Source organism: Saccostrea cucullata, unplaced genomic scaffold (assembly GCF_032062105.1).
Source record: "Saccostrea cucullata isolate Sc308-1 unplaced genomic scaffold, CSIRO_AGI_Scuc_v1 ctg1357, whole genome shotgun sequence".
NCBI classification, from domain to species: Eukaryota; Metazoa; Mollusca; class Bivalvia; order Ostreida; family Ostreidae; genus Saccostrea; species Saccostrea cuccullata.
The window spans coordinates 77,134-99,756 of record NW_026940237.1 but is presented as its reverse complement, the minus strand read 5'-3'; the positions used below and the strand labels follow the sequence as shown (position 1 = coordinate 99,756).

Below are 22,623 nucleotides of genomic sequence, written 5' to 3'. Positions count from 1 at the left end.
AGTGTCTGTTGCATCACGGTTAAGTAATTATTAGAAGTGAAATGAAAATCAAATATTTTAAAGCATTTTTACGAACACCAATTCTTACCTTGTAATAATGATAATTCTGAATTATTTGCTGAATATGGCATTTTATTCATTTTTAAGGCACAGTATCTACAAGATCCTTTTTTTACAAAGTCATTTCCTTTTTTTTTAATCAATTTTTAAAGTGTAACAAATCAATGTTTATCGTTGCATTAAAAGGATGCTAAATGAATAATAGAATGCATTTTTGTATTGTATTTTTATGCCCCCGGATCGAAAGATCGGGGGTATATTGTTTTTGTCCTGTCTGTCTGTCTGTCTGTCTGTCTGTCTGTCCGTCTGTCTGTTCTTACGAGAGGTACATTGTGGGGTAAAATTAACGTATTTTCCAGCAGTGCGGGGTTTTTTGGGTACTGTGGGGTTAACCCCATAATGAAGAGGTCTATTTACGTTCAAAATTACTCTATGAGGTCGAAAAACCTAAAATTAGATTTAACCTCACAAAGACTTTGTCCAAATTTTGGACATGTCCTTAGCCCAAAACGCTCAGACATTCAGAAATCTGCTGTTTAGAGGAGTTCGGTAATTGAATCGAGGAGTTCCGAATACCTGAGCATGCGCATATATTTAAAACTAACTGCGCATGCGCAGAATACGGAAGTAGCTGTGTTTGGACACTTTGTATTAGCAGTGAGGAAATTCGGAAACACAAAAAGCAAATGCAGTAAGTCTTACTATTTTGTTGCACCACATTGAAAAAAAGCTTTGTAAGTTGTTTGACATGCTTCATACGTACATTATGCAGTTGTAGAATTTATTTAAAGTCAAGGAAAGGAAATCTGTAGTCCACATAAACACATACCTATTGAAAACGGGCTTTTGTAAAAAAAAAAATGATAATGAATGCATTGATAGTTCTTTTTTTAATCAGAGGTCTGCAATGAAAATCGACCGATACCCGGGGGGTCGGGCTAGTGGTTTTCTGCAAGAGGGTCGCCCCGTTGGCCAGTAAAAAAAGATAATATTATTTATACAAATGCAATACATGCAAAGCACACCTGGTACGTATTTTCACTCGTTTTTTGCTATAAAAATCCAAACCATTTAAATTTTCCATATAAAATGCTCAAACTGTCAATAAATCTCCATAATTTAATCCGTGTTGTCCGCAGTACTACTTGGCTTATTTACTTCCAAAAACGATCGTGTTTTCTTACTTCGAATTTTCTCGATACCTATGGTAAATACATGCATATATATCTCATAACATAAATACATGTGATTCTTCCGTTTTTGTTTTGAAAATTACTGGTATTTGTCGCAGACAAAATCTCTGGATTTTTCACGCCTCTTCTCGTTTTGCTAGCACATTGTTTACAAAGTGTACACACTCCCAGATTAATTTTTAAGTCTTACACACACAGTGTTTTTTTTCTTAAATTTTTTCAAATTGAATATTTTTGGCTTCAATTTTATCCTGTTTCGTAGTATAATTGCTCTCTCTCTCTCTCTCTTTCTCTCTCTCTCTCTCTCTCTCTCTCTTAATAGTATGAATTGATCATATATTAAAAATCTAGAAATTTTCCACATGTACCAATTGTTTATCTACTCTTCACACATTTGTTTACATGTTCTCTACTTGTAATCATACCTTAATCTATAGAGAGAAAATCAGAATGGAAAAATGGAATTTTTTTCAACAATGTCACTGCAATAAATTTTCACAGCAACATTTGTAGGCTACCTTAAGTTATAGAGAGAAAATCAGTAAAAATGGAATCAACATTGGGTTGTATAATTAGGTTGTAAAATTTAGTGGTATATCAATTTGATAAATGACAATCAATGTTTATAAATGAGTGCAGGACATTTTAATCAGTTGTTAAAATACCCAATATGTCACATTTTTACACATTCGCTTGTGTAATTATGTGCCCGATAATAAAATTCACCTATTAAAGAAATTAAACAAATTACCTTTAGATACGTATATATAACTCTGTTTGTGTTAATGAAAAAAATATAATTGTCCTGTAAGATCAATTTGTACTTATTTTTCAAGATCGACGATTGAAAATTTAAAAGAATTAAATCACAATTAATAGTTTTTCCATAGCTTAACTTAAAGAAATTCAAGCTTAAAGCTACATTTTGTAATTTACAATATTAATTCATCATTACTTTGAATATTTACAGTGAGAGTATGTGACTTAGCTAATACAGGGCTATCAGTATTTTCACACCTGTTAGATTTTGATTCCGTGTAGAAGCTTTAATTGCAACTTTTGTCAAAACAAATGTTTTGTATAGCATGATTATCTCGTGAATTTCACTATCAGGAGACGATCGATCGGGATTAGTTACGCTCTACTGCACTTGACACCTGTGTTGTGTAGAATGATTTTAAACTGCGTAAATACAAATCTTTGGTCAATTGAATAATTTTTTGTGTGTGTCTGTATGTTAGATAGAAATTCTGACAGCTTTATAAAAATAATATTAAAAATTTACCAGACTTTAAAAACTTCAGCAAACTAGTTGATCGAGGATTAATTGAAGGGGGGGGGGTTACACTGCTGATCATTACCTGAACATATGATAGTGAAGTTTTTAAATGGATTTTATTGACACTTACTGAAATAAATTTTTATACTTTTAATTCACCATTAAACTGTCTTTTAATTAAAGCTTGTGTATTTTTTCTTATTAAAAAAATAGATAGTAGTAAGGCACGTGTATTTCTTCTTGAATGATACTGTAATTCAATTATCATATATTTTAATGTAACATAAGAATGAACACTCTGAGTTCCCGAAACTAGTCAAAAATATGTCGGACAATTGTCCTGTAAATATTAAAAATTCACCGGACAGTTGTAAAATTTACCTGACATTAATTTTTTGTATGTAAATTTAACATATTATAGGATTGGAAATTGTGTCGATATAATAAATAATATGTGTAAATAAAAAGATGGCAAATGCAGATTTTTTAAAAAAAAAATTATTAAAATATTTTCTATAAGGCCTGTGTATGCAGGATTTGACGTCGCCGTGTGATGACCAACGCTTAATTCATCGTATAAAATTATTATGTCCTTTCTGACAGATTTTTAAAAAAAAATTTTTAAAAATAAAATCTGCAACATGACAACTCTTGGTTGATTGTTTGGAATTAGTGGGAAATATATGTTGTTTTCCAGGCTTTTTTCTTTTGGATTTTGGATTTTGGTATTTTATGTGCCAGGAAAAATATTACGTAAAATATATCAAACTCGTTTTAAAAAGCCTGGAAAACGTCCGATATTTCTGACTAGTTTAAATTTATTATACAACCTCCACATAGTTAAAAATATGTACTAATGATATAAAGATATATGCAAATTTATCATAAAAATGATGATTTTAAGTGAATTTGTTGTCGTTTTACTACATTCAAGTCAGTCCGCTATTTTTAGAAAAGGGGAAAAACGCGCATGTATTTTAAATGCTATCAAATACATTAAAAAAATCCAGAAGTTGGTATAATATTATCATGCTAAAAGATTAAATTATAGAGAAAATAATAAATGGTAACAAATTGTTTGTAATCAAGCAGAAATAGCAGGCAAATTCGTCCTTCAAAACGAAAGTAGATTGTTACATTTTGTTACTGTCAGAACTACAGAGTGCATATATTTATCAGAGGGAAAATATTTGTTTGACAGTGTTTTTAAAACTGGTTTTCCTCCCAGACTTATGGAAATTATTTTTTTTTTAATATGTAGCTTTTTATAGTAGACAATTTCACACATTTTATTTAAACAAGATCTGGCGCGCCCCTGACGTTTTTTTTTAATTCCTTTAGTTTTGCATTTGTTTATTGTCAGGACAATTGAATTAAATTATTTTGTTAAGATTATATGTAAACGTTATACAGTCTGTAAAAAAAACCATCGGACATTTTGACCGATAAGATTAAGATTTTACCGGTCCAATTCAAAGTTTACCGGGGATCCCTGGACCGGTGCGTTTCGGGAACTCTGAATTTACACTTATGAATGTATGAAGTTTAACTGTTTTGTAGGAACAGAAACATGCACAAAACCTTAAAAATTTGGAATTCTTTAATTTGATATTTTTTAAATAAGCCTGGATTAATATATATATACACACATACAAAGGTTTTGTGAAATTGACATGTTTAATTAAATCAGCTGTAGTGGTTATTGCTGTTTATTTATTGACCGACTGGCTACTTCTTGGGCAAACTGGAATAAGAGGCCACCTGGCTAGTTTCTGGACTTCCCAAATTAAAACAAGTTTGACTGTACTTTTTCACCTTTTACCAATATAAGAAAGTAGTTCACAGTACATTACAACTATGCTATAAATAAATTTCGATGAATTTTAATTAGTAACTCGGAATTTTTGTATGTGTTATAAATAAACATTTGCTTCTGTATTCCTTTGTAGAGTTAAGATACCACTGAAAGTGAACATGAGTGGAACTTTGATGATCTAGGCCACTCTATTGTTGCAGCAACACCAGCAGGCGTCGGACATTCATAAAGTTGAAAGAACAAACCTGTGACTTGAACACACAATTTGTGATCTGAATATAGTTCACAAATTTAAGGAAAGCAACTATTAAAGACATCCAGATCGGTGGTTAGTACATGTTATAAGTGCCCATAAAATCAAGACAACAATATTATTTTACAATAAATTAAAACATAACCTGTAAAAAAATTCAACAGTATCATTTAGAAATATATTTTACTGTATTTTTTTTTTTGACAGGTATACATGAAGTATGAGTTAAAGACTTTTCAGAAGAACAAGCACAATCCCGATTCATTTTTGTCATTGCCTTCTCCAGACGGCGACATTCAGGACCTGACTTACTTTTCAGAAAAAGAAGATGAATCGATTTTTGAAAGTTGATCTAAAAAAGATAACATTTACATGGGTCGTGGATTTGAATTACATTTTCTTGATGGGCAACTAGTTTCAAGTATTTGGATGTCTATTCTCAAGTTACTGCAAACCTTAAATTAACTTCTTGATTATTAGTTAAATGTGAGACCGTGTCTTACTTGAAGTAATCATTTTTTGAATTGAGCTATGTAATCTCTGATTACTTATGTTTATGAGTAGTGTTCATCTTTAAGACAAAAGGATCTTTTATGAACATTGCATTCGGCATGGCGAATTTCTATACATTAACAGTCATAGTTTTCGTCTTTTTTAATTAGCGATCTCATTTTAAATGTGAGAAATAATTATTAAACTGAAATGTACATTTATGTTGTTTGATTTTTATTTTTTTTGAAAATTATAAATCAATTGCATGTTGGTTTTTTTTTTTTTTTCATTTTATTTTGGTGGATGGGAGTGGGGGTGCAGCTCTAAGTTTGAGTGTATTTTCCAAAAGGATGTACATCGTTATTTTTGTTTTAAGATCAATTTCAAAATGCAAAATGATGAGATATTAGACTACACTTTTTTTCTTAAAACTTCATTTTAATTAATATATTTTGTTTAAAATAAGTAGCAATAACATGCAAGTTTTAGAGTTATTTGACAACTCACTATATACTTGGTTTTTTTTTTACATCGATCTATGAAGATTGTCTCAAATTTTGAGGGTTTTTTTTTCTGTGTTCTACATTTATTGACATGTTTCTTATCTGTGTTCAACTTGTCGAGTAACTGAAAAGTTTGATTAAATTTTTTTTTAAAAATCAGGATCATCTCTTTTATTTATTATTATTAATTTACAATGAAATTATGTATGCTTTTGATGCATAATGTACACTTCAAATTCATGCACCAGCAGATTCAAAGGAAAAATTCTCATTAGAAATAAGCAGCGGAAGATAAAGAGATTATCCAATTAAAAATAGTTTGAAAAATATTTAAAACAAATTTTCGAGTATGTTATCAAAATAGGAAAAAGTATTATGAGTATTGTTTGGTATTTTTAATAGTAAAAAAAGGATATGACGTACTGGCAATCGCATCATCTCACTCAGGGTCTTTCCGTCAGAGTTCGGAAAAACAACCTCGAATGTATTAACATCACCTGATGTTAAAGGTTTTGCTTTTCTTGTTTTTTTCAAATATAGGATAGAGGAAGTAAGAAGTCCCTTTTATAGTATATTTTATGTAATATCATAGCATTGAATAAAGTTAAACTCCATATTCCACAGATAAAAGGTCTTCATGCATTTATTTCGAAGATCATGAAAAGGGGGGTTGTTGCCATGGCGTCTAACTAATACATTCGAGGTCGTTTGTCAGCTAGTCAGAAAGGCTCGAAAAGTTGCGATTGAACATAGTGGGGGTACTTGTTCTTTTATTACCAGTCCCTGGTAGAGTTTTTTGATATTAGAACATACTGGGGTTTTCAAACACTTCAATTCATATGGTTTCTGGTATCTGTTACATGAAAACACAGCGGGGTTGTTTGTTTAACACTCTGAGGTTACTAAGATGTCTGATATTTTCTATCAGAACATATTGTGGTTCTTGTCTAACACTTTGTGGGGTTAATGTTATCTTTTATCTATATAAGAACATAATGGGGTTGTTACACGTTACGGGGTTAGTGTTGTCTATTATCTTTATGAGAGTACATAGTGGGGTTGTTGTCCTAACGCTTTATGGGGTTAGTGTTGCCTATTATCTTTATGAGAGTACATAGTGGGGTTGCTATCCAAACACTTTATGGGGTTAATGTTGTCTGTTATCTTTGTGAGAGTACATAGTGGGGTTGCTGTCCAAACACTTTATGGGGTTAGTGTTGTCTATTATCTTTATAAGAGTACATAGTGGGGTTGCTGTCCAAACACTTTAAGGGGTTAGTGTTGTCTATTATCTTTATAAGAGTACATAGTGGGGTTGCTGTCCAAACACTTTAAGGGGTTAGTGTTGTCTATTATCTTTATGAGAGTACATAGTGGGGTTGCTGTCCAAACACTTTATGGGGTTAGTGTTGTCTATTATCTTTATGAGAGTACATAGTGGGGTTGTTGTCCAAACGCTTAATGGGGTTAGTGTTGTCTATTATCTTTATGAGAGTACATAGTGGGGTTGCTGTCCAAACACTTTATGGGGTTAGTGTTGTCTATTATCTTTATGAGAGTACATAGTGGGGTTGCTGTCCAAACACTTTATGGGGTTAGTGTTGTCTATTATCTTTATGAGAGTACATAGTGGGGTTGCTGTCCAAACGCTTTATGGGGTTAGTGTTGTCTATTATCTTTATGAGAGTACATAGTGGGGTTGCTGTCCAAACGCTTAATGGGGTTAGTGTTGTCTATTATCTTTATGAGAGTACATAGTGGGGTTGCTGTCCAAACACTTTGTGGGGTTAGTGTTGTCTGTTATCTTTCTGAGAGTACATAGTGGGGTTGCTGTCCAAACACTTAATGGGGTTAGTGTTGTCTATTATCTTTATAAGAGTACACACTGGGGTTGTTTGTCTTATAATTCATGGGGTTAGTGTTGTCTGTTATATCTATATAGCATAGTGGGGTTGTTTGTTTAACACTTTCTTGGATATTTTTGTCTATCATCTTCATATGAAAACATGATGGGTTAATTTACTTTGATGCAACAGTTATCCTCAAATAAAAACATTTTTTTGCATTGTTACTGCTATGCAGTAGTTGAAAAATGTTATTGCTATATCCGTTCTAAGTTATTCAGATAAACAGTAACAATTTTAAGTACTTATAATTAGTTGCCTGTAAAGTTGACTTGATATTAAATAATTAATTTTTAACACCACAAATATAGATCTTTAACCCCACAAATATAGATCTTTAACCCCACAAATATAGACCTTTAACCCCACAATATACCATTTGTTTGAATTCCTAATGAAACCTCTCAAGTCACCACTGTACTATTAATAACCCCACAAAGCAAAATGATAACCCCGCACCTTCCGTAAAATGCACAATGTACCTCTCAACTGTATAGCTGTCTGTCTGTCTGTTTGTTTGTCCCCCAACATTAACCTAGCCCATAACTATTGAGTGGTTGGGGCTATGGCTTTCATATTTCATAGGTGTGTTACTTGTGACATGACCTTTCTTTGGGTACCACCAAATTTGACCTCTTGACCTTGACCTGGGAGATTGACCTACTTTTACAAAAAAATACCAGAGTTTAACCTTGGCCATAACTTTTAAACAGTTGAAGTTAGGGCTTTCATCCTTCACATGTATATTCATTTTGACAAGACCTTTCAGACGGTAGAAATATTTTTGACCTTTTGACCTTGACGTAAGAGTTTGACCCACTTCTTAAAAACATTAACATTGGTCATAACTTTTGAACAGTTTAAAGTGGGGCTTTTATATTTCACAGGTGTAATTCTTGTAACAAGACCTTTCTCTGGGTACCACCATATTTGACCTCTTGACCTTGGAGTTTGACCTACTTTTACAAAAAAAAAAATACCAGACTGCCCAACTCAAAATTGTGTTACCACCGGGGGCATAGTGTTTCACAAACACATCTTGTTTAATAAATATTATCGTTTTTTTTTTTTTTTCAGCACACAAAGCCGTCTGTCTTAATTAAATGTTCCCCAGTATTATCATTGACGATAAGATTGGAGATATATGAATCCTTTATCTCTTTGATATATTCACTGTACTTCTGCTATGAACATATTTTATTGTGTAATTTATACAAAGGGGTTGTTTACAATTTCTTACAATTAAAAAAAATCTGTACTTTTACAGGTGACAGTATGTTACACACTGGTAATTCATACAGAGATCTGTCTGGGATGTACTTCAGTACCCCGGACAGAGATAACGACGGGTGGAGTGTTGGTCACTGTGCTGCTCGCAGTAACCGTAGAGGAGGCTGGTGGTTCAACGACTGTCATAACGCCTTCCTTAACGGTCAATGGTCCCCGGGGTCCTGGTACAGACCATGGTTTCCTACAGCAATGTACGGGACATCAGTGAAGGGGACCACCATGATGATCAGACGGAACTAGGTAAACATCATTAAATCTTAATAACATTTTTATTGTTTTAGTATTACTGTGAAAATTTCAGTTATAAAAGTTTTTCTTAATTGTGAAGTATTAATTTAATTTTTTTTAACAGACGAAAGATCATCCATGGATTATGAAAACCCTCAAGAGACGATTTTAAATTAATTTTTTTTTTTTGAGTTTTTTTTTAATATTTAACATCAAGTAACAAACATGAAAACAAACATGTTTTAAGTAAAGGAATAAAAAATTGTAATTTTTTCTACTGATTGTGTTTAGTAAAAGATACACATTAAATGTGTTGTAATAAAAACTGAAATAAGAAATATTATGTTCTTATTTACAAACATTGATAAATGAAGATGTCTGGACGGAGAATTAGGATGAAGATTGTTAAACCTATTACAGTGGAACCTGTTTAATCCGACAAATTTGCAATGCTCTTACTGTGATTTCCACCATTCAATATCCTAACTCATTTCTACTTATGTCCATGAGCTGTACACTAATAAAACACCATGTTCATTCCGACACATACTTTGTAATTGTTCTTCCCGTGCATGTCCAATAAGACAAGCTTCACTGTAATGAAGATTAAGATATTTACAAAAGAAATTATTAAGTATATTTTATGTTTATCCTGCAACTACCCCTTGTATTGACCAAATAAAGGTAACCTAATAAACCAAAGCTTAATCCGGTCACTGCCCTAATAAAGCCTCGTGCATGTATTCCGACGTTCTAAAAGCATTTCGACGTCATGTATATATTGCAATGTTTACGCCATGGCGTCATAGTTTCAACTGCAGAGATGTGCCTAAATCTGTCGGAATTAGCTTGTTTTGGACGCTCAAATGTAAAATTTTGTTGCAGGATAAACAAAATACATGGTTACAGTCTTGAAATATAATCGATATTTGGGCTTGGGTCGAAAACGTAAGAGGGCTCGGCAAGCCTCGCCCTCTATCACGTTTCCTTACCCTACTCGCCCAAATATCGATTATATTTCAAGACTGTAACCATGTATTTTATATTTATGTCTTGCAGTACAATACATCTTAGATTAGGCTTCTCTTAAGAGATCTTTTCCCATGCAGTATTTTGAATGATAGTTTGAATCAACTACCTTTCACTCCCTAATTCTAGACACATTCTGTAGCCAATATGTATATTTTATCCACCTCCCAACCATTTATAGTTGTCTCTACAGGCAATAAACTCGCATTTTCAGCAATTCTACAAGTAATTTTAATCAAACGAATTTATCACTTCTAGAGACGACTATAAAGGGTTGGAAGATGGATAAATACAAAAATTGGTTAAATAATGTGCCTAGAATTAGGGATTGAAGGGTAATTGATTGACCAATGCTTGAAAATGGAGAAATTCTCCCCAAAAATGTGCAAAAAAAATATTGCGCAGTAAATTGAACTTTTTTTACATCATGGGATCTGTAGGGTTATGGTCAAAGATTAATATATAAAACCATAACGCTATATCCCACCCAGAGTTGTCGTTCGTTCCTTTCAACTTTGCAATGGGTTCATAATAAAAAATAAATCTTAATAATAAAAATTAAAATATATATATATTCGTAGGATCATTTCAAACTAATATTTCAAAATCTATTTACTTACTATGTACCTTTATAAAGGAAAAACATGAGCGCAAGCAAACAGTTTTAATGAAATAAAATCAACTCACAATAAGTTAAAAATAAATTTATGAAATATTTAGCTTTACTTGTTTTATGCACAAATATGCTTTGTTTTTTCTCCATTAGTATCTTCTTTAGTAAAAAACATGCAAATGAACAAAAAAGTCTGTTCTTTTTAGTAACTATAGTTTTGTATGCAAAGTATCTCACTTTTCCAGTTTTTTCCACGTTTTTGATATTTTACTTTTTTCTTGGCAGGTAAAACTTCAAAATCGTAAAAAAAAAACCGGAAAAACTTAAGATATACTTGGACTAAAAACCGAATAGCACCGTAATCGTGTTTCCCTTTCAGATTTTGTTATTCTTATTAAGACATGTATCTTAAAAGGTTTTATTTTCTTTTAATGCGAACAGCTTTAATCGCTCCATTTAACTCTAACAGTTTCTACAGAAATGTCACAAATTCATCTGAAAAGTTCTCGAGTTCTTGAAGTGGGAGAAACGGATTGGTCAATTGAACTTTGAACTCCCGATTTTTACCGTTTTGTCAATATAAGTCAAACCTATTTCAGCCTCAAGACCAATGTCCATAACATGAATTCACACTTTAAATGAACATGAACATTTTGCAAATTTGTATCATTGTTAGACTATCAAAAATATTTAAAGAATCATAGTGATTTCAAATGTTGACTATTGTCATATTATGTTCTTGAAGCCGGGTGCTGTCTTTTGAGGTAATTTAACGAAAGTTTTATAGATCATCATGAAGAAAAAAATAAATCAATAATTATTGATATATATATAAAAAAAAAGTGTCATAAATAAATCAACAACACCAATAAAACATTTTAAACACAAAAAAATTATTTACTTATCATAGGCGTCGAAAGCAAATTGAAAGTGTTGGGAGGGGGGCTAATTGAAAGGGGAGTCTAAACCAACAAAAAAGGTAAACCCCAATTTTCAATGCATAGAAAATGTCTATCTTTGCAAAACAGTCCCCCCTAGCCCCCCGCCCCCACCCCGGTTCCGAGGCCTATGAATATTTACAAAGTTGCTTTCTTTTTTTTATTTATCAAATTCTTTTTGATAGTTTATTAAATTTTACTTTGGGGCAATTATTGCAATATAAATTTAATTAACAAACTCAAAAAAGATAAGTAATAAAAATTAACTCATTTATAAGGAAAAAAAAAATCGAAAAAGATAAGCTACATTATTTTTCATCCGTGCAAGAGGATAAAAAGGGTCCCAATTACCTTGCCTTTATACATGTATACAAATCAGCCGTGATCTTGACTCAGTCATTTTGTCTATCTTATCCAAATCAGTACTATACATTTACAGGTAGTATGACAGCAAATTTATCCTGATAACTTGACTTTGTTTTCTTTCCTCCCTGTTTTCCCCGTTTTAAATGCCTTATCACCGCTTCAAAAATTACCTCAATATCTTATTTCTTCCTCGGGTTTGATTGACGTGTCTAAAAATAGACCTCCGATCACTAATATCTAAGGCCGAGGAATGACATTTACCGAGTTTTTGAATTGAGAGAAAAAGGTTTATAATTTAGTATTTCTAAATTTTACATAATTTGTTGTACATTTAACTCAATTTGATTACACTCCTGTTTTGACACCGGTAATTCTATGTAATTCTAAGTTAGCAATGGGCGTTTGAGATATATCTAAACACACGTGGATAAATGTACCGTTATATTTTTCTGTGCAATATGGAATTAAAAAGCACCTGTTTGACGTAAGAGGTTTTTTAAATGCCATCCACCGTGAAATGCTGATACCTTGAAGCCTAATTGGGTAGTTTATCTAGGATCCTCTACAGGTGAGTGTATGTCTTATATACTCTATATATAGGTCATTTACACCTGTACATGTATATATCGTATTCTTAAAAGGGTGCCAAATCTAGACAAGATAGATAATAAATACGTTTTAATTTGTTGAATGCAGCATTTTTTAAAAAAATTTGAATGGGGTTAAGACTTAAGGAAGTGATGAAGGAACATATTTTTTTTTATTACGCAATAGTTGAATTAAATTTGAAATAGGCGCCTATGAATTGAAATCGAGACAAAATTATCATATCTAGTGTAGGGGTCTGCCAAAGGTTGATCTAAAAAAAAATCCACCTTCTTACAGGTAAAATTTAAAAGCCAATTTCTTACAACCTTAAAATATATTTATATTTTTTTTCTCATTCATGAATAAATTATGAAACGTGAAAATATGATATTTCATTTTGGAATATATACTAAGTAATAAATGAGGCAATATGATAGTTTTGTGAATCTAGCGTTTTCAATTATCCCCTGATGTCCCCCGATAATTGTTATGAATGAATATTCTAAATCGATTTCTTGTTATCTGATAAAATGCACGATGCACTGTGAACATTTTAAACAAGCCTCGGACAGGATTCTGGTGTCTGGGAGAATTTAATTGAGTGTAATATTATCTTATGAATTGTATAATTTGAACATAATCTAAGTAAAATGCGGTCGCTTCTATACATGGGACTCATTTTTAAAAGTTCCATATTTTAAGTTTTAAAATCATGAAAATTTGCTATAAATAAAAATGATACTAAACATTTTAGGTAATATTGTGATAAAATCCTTCTGAAGTATGATTTTCAAAAGTGTATTTATCCTTGCAAGAGAGAGAAAAAGGGAGAAGTATTTTACACTTACAGCCCTCCTATCATCCATTTTCTGATGGAAACAAAAATATATTTTTGCTTTTAACTGTGGTTTCATTAAGATCTGTTTTATTTCACCAGTTCAATTCGGAAATATTCTGTTTCAAAAATATTCTCTGATTGTAAATGAAAAAAATAAATAAATTTTAGCAAACTCTGCAGTACTTTAATTTATTCATTATCTTGTATGATGTCAGTTTCTCAGAACGAAAGGGTGTTCTTGAATCATTGCTGGACCACCCCCCTTTTTTATCCCAGATGACGTACAATAATCATTCCATTAAACTGAGACAATCTCTCCTTTATTGAACAACAGACAAAACCCCCATTTTTTTTTTATATAGAAGACTCGTTAAGACTAACTGTACATAATTTACCTGGGGATCTTTCATCATATTTGTACAGACATTTTAAACACCTGGGAGTCGGGGTATAGATTTACACACGTCACTCAGGTAACACAGGTATATAACTCAGGTAACACACACAGGTAAGGGCCCTATAATGTAAATAATGTCATATTTAATATTTGCAGACTCTTACATAGACGATCTTCAAGGACATAAAAGAGACGGAGATCCCAATTGAAATTCGTAGGCGGATCAATTTAAAAAAAAAAAATGTCAGCAAAGGGTGTTCTTGTAAGCGCAGGAACCATCACTGCATCTGTAACACACATAAAAAATGTAATCATGGTGCATGTAAAAAATGTCGAAATGTAATCAACCTCTCGGCCCAAATTTATTCAAATGAATCCCTAAAACTGTGCCCGATAGAAGTGTCTAAAATTTAAAATGCTTTCACCTGTATACTTCATAACAAAAATTATACAATTTTATTTTTACACATGACAAAATAAATTAACAAGGTGTTTATATATAAACTTAGATAGAATTTTGGGAATCACTTCACAATCAGGTTAATCAAGGTGATTTATATTCAGAACATTATTGTAACGACTCCCTTTAGAAAGATGTATTTTTTGCAGCTGAACTAGTAATTTAAAAAAAAAAACAAATAAAAACAGCAAAAGTTAAGTCGGTCACGATACACTATCGCTTGGTTATGAAAACGTTTTATAGATGCCAGATCATTATTAAAATACAGTCTGACTTTGATGTGAAATATTATAATTCCATTTAAAAAAAATTGCAATCATTGTAACAGTGAAAGTTATGAGAAGGACCGTAAAATCAGAATTTCTATCGCTTATAAGTATATTAGGCTTAAAACTTCTAGTTTATTAAAAATCAATTAATTTTATCAGCGTTAGACAGAGTACAATATTTAAAATCTTCTTAACCATGAAAATACACCGGATGTTAACGTTTACAATCCAATTCAAAGCTTTTCATTGATAAAAATTCCACTCGAAGCTGAGATTTAAATTTCAACCGATATGTCTTTATTTGTTTGACGTTCGGAGAAAAATACTGCTTTAACAAATCAATGGAATTCCCTCAGACATAAAAATCTAAATTTTAATTTGTTTTGAATTTAAATACAAAATTTTAAATATGAATTTAATGCCTCCACATCTATACGATGATATGGTTTGTGTAAATGAACCTCTGAATGAATACTCGGCAATTTTTAAGCATTTATTTAAGAAAAAAGTAATATGCACCTCAAATGTTTAAAAGTTCTTGGAAGTATTTAAAATGTCTAGTAAAAGGAAATAATAAATACAATAAAATAAACTAACTCACCCAACTCACCCAACTCAATTATAGAGAGAGAGAGAGAGAGAGAGAGAGAGAGAGAGAGAGATTTGACTAGTTTCCATTTTTTATAACTTGCAAGCTAATTATGCTATCACTGCAAGGAAAAAAATATGGAGTTTTTTGTGAAAAAAAATGTGAAATGGACAAAAAATTCTTTTAAAAATGACTTTGAAAATAGAAGTAATATTTTCTGTTTGTCAAGCGTATCAAATAATTAGAAAATGAAAGCCTAAATATTATCCGAGCTTATCTTAGACCGATAATTTCCATGTTCTGAAAAATGAAGTAACAAGATGCTAAGAATTGTGTTAATATTCAAAGGAACAAATAATTATACATACTTGTACCAAAAGAACATTTTCCTTGCTTCAGAATTCATACATGTAATAATGTTAAATTCTCCATTCTGTTCTGCTCTGGAAGGTCTATAAAATAATACAAATCTTCACTTGCACCTAGACGATATTCAAATGTGTTTTTAAAATTGTTTGGAATTTGTGAAATGAAATGCCTTTTGGCATGAAACTTGAGAGACTGAACTTTGATAAGTTTGATGAGGTAGTGTTTTGGAAACATAGATTGGGTGAATTTAAGAACTCTTTTTCCCTATATTTCAGACATGTTTAGACAAACCGGAAGTAGAAGTGAGCCGTACTCCCCGCCCACCCCACCCGGAACTCCACAAAAGGACCGGAAACACTCGTCCCTGGTGGATAAACAGGTTTGGATATACGAACTGTTTATATAAACGCTCTTTTATTTTCTCTTTGGTTGTAATTGTCGAGATATTTCAGTAATTTTCACGGAAAATAAGCGTATCGAATAAAATAAAAAAGTAAATACAAAATCTTTTAAACATGACGTTTTCATTCGTTTACGGTAACAAAAAAGAAAATAATAAATTCCTACACGCAAGGAAAAAATTGAACAACTGCAACATTTCGGTAACAACATCTTAGTAAAAGTTTCTAAAGTATTGCTGATATTAACATCAAACATATGTGTTGTAGGAATTACAGAAAAGTACATCCACTCGATTGTGAAGCCATACCTCTTAGTATAAAGGCAAAGAGCAAGTTAAGGCTAACCAAGTTCTTCAGTTTTGTAGGAGCACCAAAGGCATACCGGCCTACTTATACCCCCATCCTCCCAGACAAAACGTCTATCACCTCTTCAGATTGACACCAGCTACGGAAACGCACCCATTCCTCTAGAATCCAGGTGTGGATCTATAGGGGAGGGACAACAGACCGATTACCAGAACAATCCACCCCCCTCTCCAGGATTCTTCATTCCGACCACCACAGAGCTAACGGACCAACAGAAGGGGTACATCTGGAACATAGTACACCAACTCAGCTATGGTAAATCCCCTCCTCTCTGTCTGTCTGTCTATCTGTATTCGCCTGTTTGTCTCAATTAAAAGTAGAGTTAACTAGAAAATAGGCATTCTTCATTTTGATCCACAAGACTCTAAGCCAGAGTAAGCTGTATTCCACTGTACTGTTTTGTAGAGAATGCAAGTCAACAATCCTATACCGAGACTTCCGTTTCCGGCGCGCAGCCTTTCCCGTTACAGGACCCATCTAACTTCCGGTTGAAGCGCCAAATTTCTACTGAAAGCTCAGACTCAGCCGATATCAAGTTTTCAAACAAAGGTCCAACAAAACGACCCACGATTTCTCAGACAAGGCATCCTTCACAAGCTGAGGAGAAGGGCGATGGAATTTCACAAAAACAAGCAGACTTAGAACCCTTAAACCTATGTAGCCCCTGCAAAAGTAAGATCTCACCAAAACCTTATACAGCGACCCTACAATGGGTTCTTAATCCCGAAGATCCGAACCCAAATTCGGAGGAGGATTTTATTCCGGCGTCAAAAGTAATACAAGATCAGAAACCCAAAGAGAATGTAACAATGTCCACCAGTACACCAAAAACCGTAAACACGGTGAATGAAAGAACGGCTTCATTTTCTTCTAAAGATTTTCACCAGGAGATGATGGGCGGATTCAAGGGGCGTGGGGGTGAACCTTACAACACTGGTACTACTACAGCCAAATCAAGCAACCTTATGGTGACAGAGAGGGGCTTTGTTTTCCCTAGTGTACCGAGTGTATCCGACCCGATACCATTCAGCCCCCGGATCGTAGGTAACAATCACCCTTTTCAAAGTAGAAACAAAGATGTGGATAAAAACGTCCTAGATTATATGAAATCTTCTAGTCTGGATGATGTTAGTAGTGATAGTGTCTTTGGAAGTGGTGCCTCTCCCCCGGATTATAAACAGAAATCTCTGGGTACATATCTAAGACACAAAGCACTTAGAAGTTTCAGTGACATCGAACATTCTCCATCTAAATCTGAGACAGAGGAAATTCAGGAGATACTGCGCGAATATAAACGATGTGTGTCCGACCCAACCTTTACACCACCAAGCCAGAAAGCGATGTTACGTGAAGAGAGATTGGTTCATGGAATTTTCCCGCCAAACATGTCGTCTGAGGAGTCGCCACCGGACTCATTTGATCACGTGACAGATCAGGCCCGGATCAATGCTGAACTCCGGCGGATGAATTCCTTCATGAAGGGACAACTTGAACTGATGAGGAAGCAACAAGCAAAAAGACAACTGTTTTCTCCGCATTCGTCAGCCAGTGAAGGTATAGGAATTGATATAAGTTCTCTTATGTATAAAAATCCGTTAAAATATCCGAACGCATGTACAGTGTATACTCAGTACTTTGTCAAAAATACTTGGTCCTAAACATAGAATGTCAGTCTTAATTATTGCTTAGATCAAATCATTTACTTAAAACAATCAATAGGCTATAATAAACGGCAGAAATTTGTTTTTTATAAACCTCATTAAAAGAAGTACAAATACTCCTTCTCATTCCAAAAATGTTTGACATGTTCTACTGTATACAGGATCCCGCTGTGGACACGCATCACTACCGCAGGAAAACCCGGAGGAATTTGCCCGCTGGATAATCGATGAACTCCGGACGATGTCGTCCTCTCGGTATCAGACGTACGACACCGGAACTGATAGAGGGCGGGCTCAATATGGCGACAGGGTAGACGGCTGTGCTACGACAGGATGTAACTCCGCTTACTGTAAACACAGACAAGAAAAAAGTCCCGTTCAACAGTTCCTTCCGCCACCTGCATCACCAAGGCAACGACAACCTTCACCATCATCCCGGATGCCAGCTCCTTCATCGTCACCATGTCTTGCTACTGCTTCAGGTCAAAGTTCATCTCCATGGGCACAAAGCAGTCCGCGTAAGCGAAAAAGAGGTAGGTAACAAAAAGACGCCCGTGAACATAAAATGTTTTCATAAATCTTAAGGAATTCGTTTTTACAGGTTCTACATAAGAATCATTCAAATGTGTTATTTTATTGAAATCAACTTCACCAGAGGCATCTTTAAAAATTCATATTCTGTCCGCATCGAGGTCTAAGTTTCCAAGAAATGGCACGTTATCGTCTTTTTAAAGCAGTTTCTTTTTGTATTTATGAGTAAAAAAACATTGACAACTATAAAGTTTTTTACCACTTACGACGTTGATCGGGTAGTTTTTTTCTTATTTCTTTATGAGACTATGAGTGTACTCTTTATTGCGTGCAATTTTTTTCAACCCGTTTAAAGTCGAAAAAAAGAGAACATTTTAAAAATACACATGGCTTCATGAAATATTATGTTTCTAAACATTAAACATTTTCTAAAGAATTGTTTCCTTGTGAACAGATCAAGTGGAAATGAGAATAACATGTGAAGCCATCGCTGAAGAATCAGATCACGTGACGGAAATGTTGCAGTCGTTAGAGCATGCGCCTGGGCGGAATTGTAAATGTGCGTCTGTGGAGCAAGAGATCTTACAGATGGCGGTAGATGCATACGCGAAAATTCGTCGCGGAGACGACACACCGAATTCCTTCCAGAGATTCCAAGGAGAGCTATGTCAAACAAATAACAGAATTCTAGAGGCCATGAAAATTCTCAGCGCTATCAAAACTATATGTAAACACGGCAGAACAATAGAACACATCTACCCCGGAAGTGTAGTTTTCGTCATTTCCTGTCCATCAGTGACGTCATTAGACGCGTTATGGCGAATGTACGTCACTGGTGATTTGTCAAGACTGATGAATGACAGCTTCCTGACAGAAAGTGTGAGGATAAAGCACAACGCTTATGACGTCATACTACGCGTTGATATTCCAAAAGAGCAATATTTGCGTTGTAGAAAGAAACTTGGTAAGAAGGTTTCGAATTTTTCATTCTCGTTCTATAGATTGGTACATATTTTGCTTTGTATAATTCATAATATTGCAATGCAAATGAAGTATATCTATGAAAAATATACGATAAATTATCATATATATATATATATACATGTATTAAGGACATAAAAGAGGTTATCATATCAATTTGCTGATGATATTCTTGATAGCAATCTTTTTGATAGTTAACCTTTACTTCGTAAAATTTTCATTTGTTGAAGTTACGAAGACACTGAGAATAAGAACATACATTTAAAAAAGACCCCTGCTTTCTAACCCAAATTTTATTTCGGACATGGCTTTTTAGGATATTGAGGTTGAACTGTACTTATAGTTGAACACTTTTTTTTCATTGTTTTTAGCTGAATCTGTCCTTGACTCTTCTTTCTCAAAAAGCGACACGGAGATAATGTCAATCGGGAGTAGCTCTAAAGAAAATGTGTCATCCCCGTACAGGAGGAAAACCATGAAAAACCTCGCCGTGGTACACATGCGCAGTAGCTCTGAACCCACCCAGCATGTTCATTCGCCTTCCAATAGTCCCGGGAACGCATGCTCGCCATTCTCGCCACGTGACAGGAAGTTCTCCTATCCAGTTTCCGGTGAAAAGTCTCCACGCCGGGCCTTTCAGGAAATGTAAGTGATTTTGAAAATAAAAGTAAAAGTACTTGACAACTATGAACTTCACTCTGCTCTCACAGTTGCTTTCCAGATGTGGTTACTAATTAGGAGTAAGCATCCCATGTTGTTTTCTATTTTTTCCTGTCAACTGCTGCAAAAGTTGACATCTATAGATTTCAGAAAGTGGTTTGATTATTCCATTTTATCCTGTTCAGGTAATACTCGATTTCTGTTTTTTTTTTTCAGACAATTTCCATCCTCTCCGACTTTGCGCCGTGTGTTCAACTTTGACCTTTCTTTGACCCCAACAACGTCACCAAAGCGGAAGAGCTTCGCCGAAGTTCCGCCATGGGAAAACGAAAGTGAAAGTGAAAATCAAACATTATCCTCACCGAAGCGATTCAATAAGGGACAAAATATGTTTTTCAGATAGAGTTGAATGAAAGCGTTAAAATAGATTTGTTTTTCATTCATTTCTTTTTTTCTTTTAAATATAATTATGCTTTTACTCCTACGTATTTGATTCTTTTTCTCAATTTTTGCATGATTTTTAAATACATGTTATTATTATGTAAAAGTATTTATTTTTTGACAGTTTGATTTTGAATATATTTTATTCTTATTTTATCCTCTGTTCACACGAACAGTCAGTGTTTCCTATTTCAGTAGTTTATTGAATAATTATTATTTCGTGTTCACTATCCCCTGTCCATTTGTTTTTTGCTGTTTTTATGCATTATCAATTTACACAGTACGTCCCCGCTTCTCCGTCCGCTTTATTGACATTTACTTTATTTTTAGCGATTTTAGCAATTTACATTTTTATCTGGAGCATATGTTCAACACATCTTGGTGATCTTAAATATTTTTTAAAGATACTTTTTGATAATAATAATACCACAATTATGAAGTGGCTTGCCGTATACGATCATTATATTGTAAACAGCAACAGCGAATCTTTACCTTTTGAGTCAGTTGATGTTTACTTCGTCGGTGTATTTTATTAGGCATTAATTTAGCAATCAAAACATCTTAGTCACTCTAAAATCTTTCAGCTGTGTTGGAAATGAAAATGTACAATTTTTTTCATCAATGAATTGTTGAAATCATTTTTGAAACCCTTTCTGTTTGGTTCAGATATAAAACTACCTGAGTTTACGATTATTTATAATAAGTATCTTAAATCACTAGTCAATGTGAACACATTTAAACTGAACATTTCATATACATGTGAACTGTCGATATATGTCAGCTCTTAATTTAATTGTAGTAGTTTGGCATTATTTTAAAATGCTTGATATTTATATTATTTTCATTATAATTATTTTTTGGACTGCCCGCCATTGTGTTCAGTATTTGAACACTGTCATGTCCTTTTAATTATTAGTGTGCATTCGCTTCAAAATCTTTGCTCAAATTATATAAGCCTGTTATTACTATAGTAGGTATATTTTTATATCATTTATAAATGTAGTTATAACACCAGTTACCTCTAGAGAATGTTATTTCTTTGAATCGACTCAAATGTGAACAACACGACGAAGAAAAAGTCTAAATAGATAATGATCTCTGTTACGTGATTAATCTTTATCGGGAAAATACGCCATGTTTGAATGATACTACTCATATGCCTGTGTCATAAACGTGTTTGTCTATAGTTTGCATTATTTTAGAAACTGTTAGCATGTCGTTCATCTGATTTGAAGAAAACTCGGACACTGAACTAGATCTAAACTTCTTACATTAACATTTAAATAAAGTTTACCATCATTGAAAGGACGATAATGTGAAAAGAGAAATACAAGAGGTGGTAGACCAATTTATATTTATGATTTGATGCATAAAACCGTGACAATGGCGGACAGCTCAACACATTTAGCAGAGTACTTACAACGTAACTTACATGGTTTAAGAATTTTAAGAACATGGAGTTTTCTTTATACCAGATCATTAAAAATACATAAAAATTTTAAGACTGATTTATAGAATATTTTTATTATTGATAATTTACAATGCACGGTTCTGTAAACAACAGAGAGATTTACATGTGAATAAGTTTGAAATGTTAGGTTTCATACAAATAAAAGTTTAATATCAAATAACATTGAATTGAAATATTTTTAAATCTCCAATTGATCATGAAAAAATTACATTGACCAAATCCAATTAAATGTACATGTATCATATATAACAAACTAAAACTGTTAACATGTAAAATGTCAAACCCGATCTAATTGAGAATTTGAACAGAACGAACCCGATCTTTGATCCACAGGTCACTAACAACTACAGATAGACAGTCAGACAGTTAAAGGTTAAAGGTCATCCCTTGGATGGGTCACTAATGAGACATGTACAATTAGGAATGGAATTCGTAAAAATGTCATCAACATGTAAACATCATACCCTGTAGTATTTTCAACAAACTTTTAGTACTCCAGTGAAACCTCATCATACACAATGCAATTCAAAGATGTAACATAAAAAGGAAATATAAACAGTAAAAAATACCTAAAATGACAAAAGTAATTTCCACACACAGAAAAAAAATATATCAATAAAGTTACAAAAAGATGTAA

General features: G+C 33.1%; 1 protein-coding gene and 1 long non-coding RNA gene across 2 annotated transcripts; both read left to right on the top strand.

Moving 5' to 3' along the window:
* The first annotated feature begins 356 nt into the window (after positions 1-356).
* On the top strand, positions 357-5,627 carry LOC134255010 (uncharacterized). The gene is made up of 3 exons (XR_009989426.1): positions 357-1,088; positions 4,482-4,676; positions 4,809-5,627. It is a non-coding gene; the product is annotated as an uncharacterized LOC134255010 (long non-coding RNA).
* Positions 5,628-15,751: 10,124 nt separating this feature from the next.
* On the top strand, positions 15,752-22,201 carry LOC134255012 (uncharacterized). Its single transcript, XM_062737544.1, has 7 exons — positions 15,752-15,853; positions 16,241-16,496; positions 16,647-17,795; positions 18,064-18,435; positions 18,888-19,397; positions 19,786-20,059; positions 20,291-22,201. The coding sequence occupies exons 1-7, from the start codon at positions 15,752-15,754 to the stop codon at positions 20,475-20,477; spliced, it is 2,850 nt and encodes a 949-aa protein (XP_062593528.1). The 3' UTR covers positions 20,478-22,201.
* The last annotated feature ends 422 nt before the right edge of the window (positions 22,202-22,623 follow it).

Bases quoted from the DNA above. Each gene is read 5' to 3' on its own strand.
- LOC134255012 (XM_062737544.1), top strand. From the start codon at position 15,752: ATGTTTAGACAAACCGGAAGTAGAAGTGAGCCGTACTCCCCGCCCACC. The intron at 15,854-16,240 runs GTTTGGATATAC...TCAGTTTTGTAG, and splicing joins CGTCCCTGGTGGATAAACAG to GAGCACCAAAGGCATACCGG. The intron at 20,060-20,290 runs GTAAGTGATTTT...TTTTTTTTTCAG, and splicing joins CGCCGGGCCTTTCAGGAAAT to ACAATTTCCATCCTCTCCGA.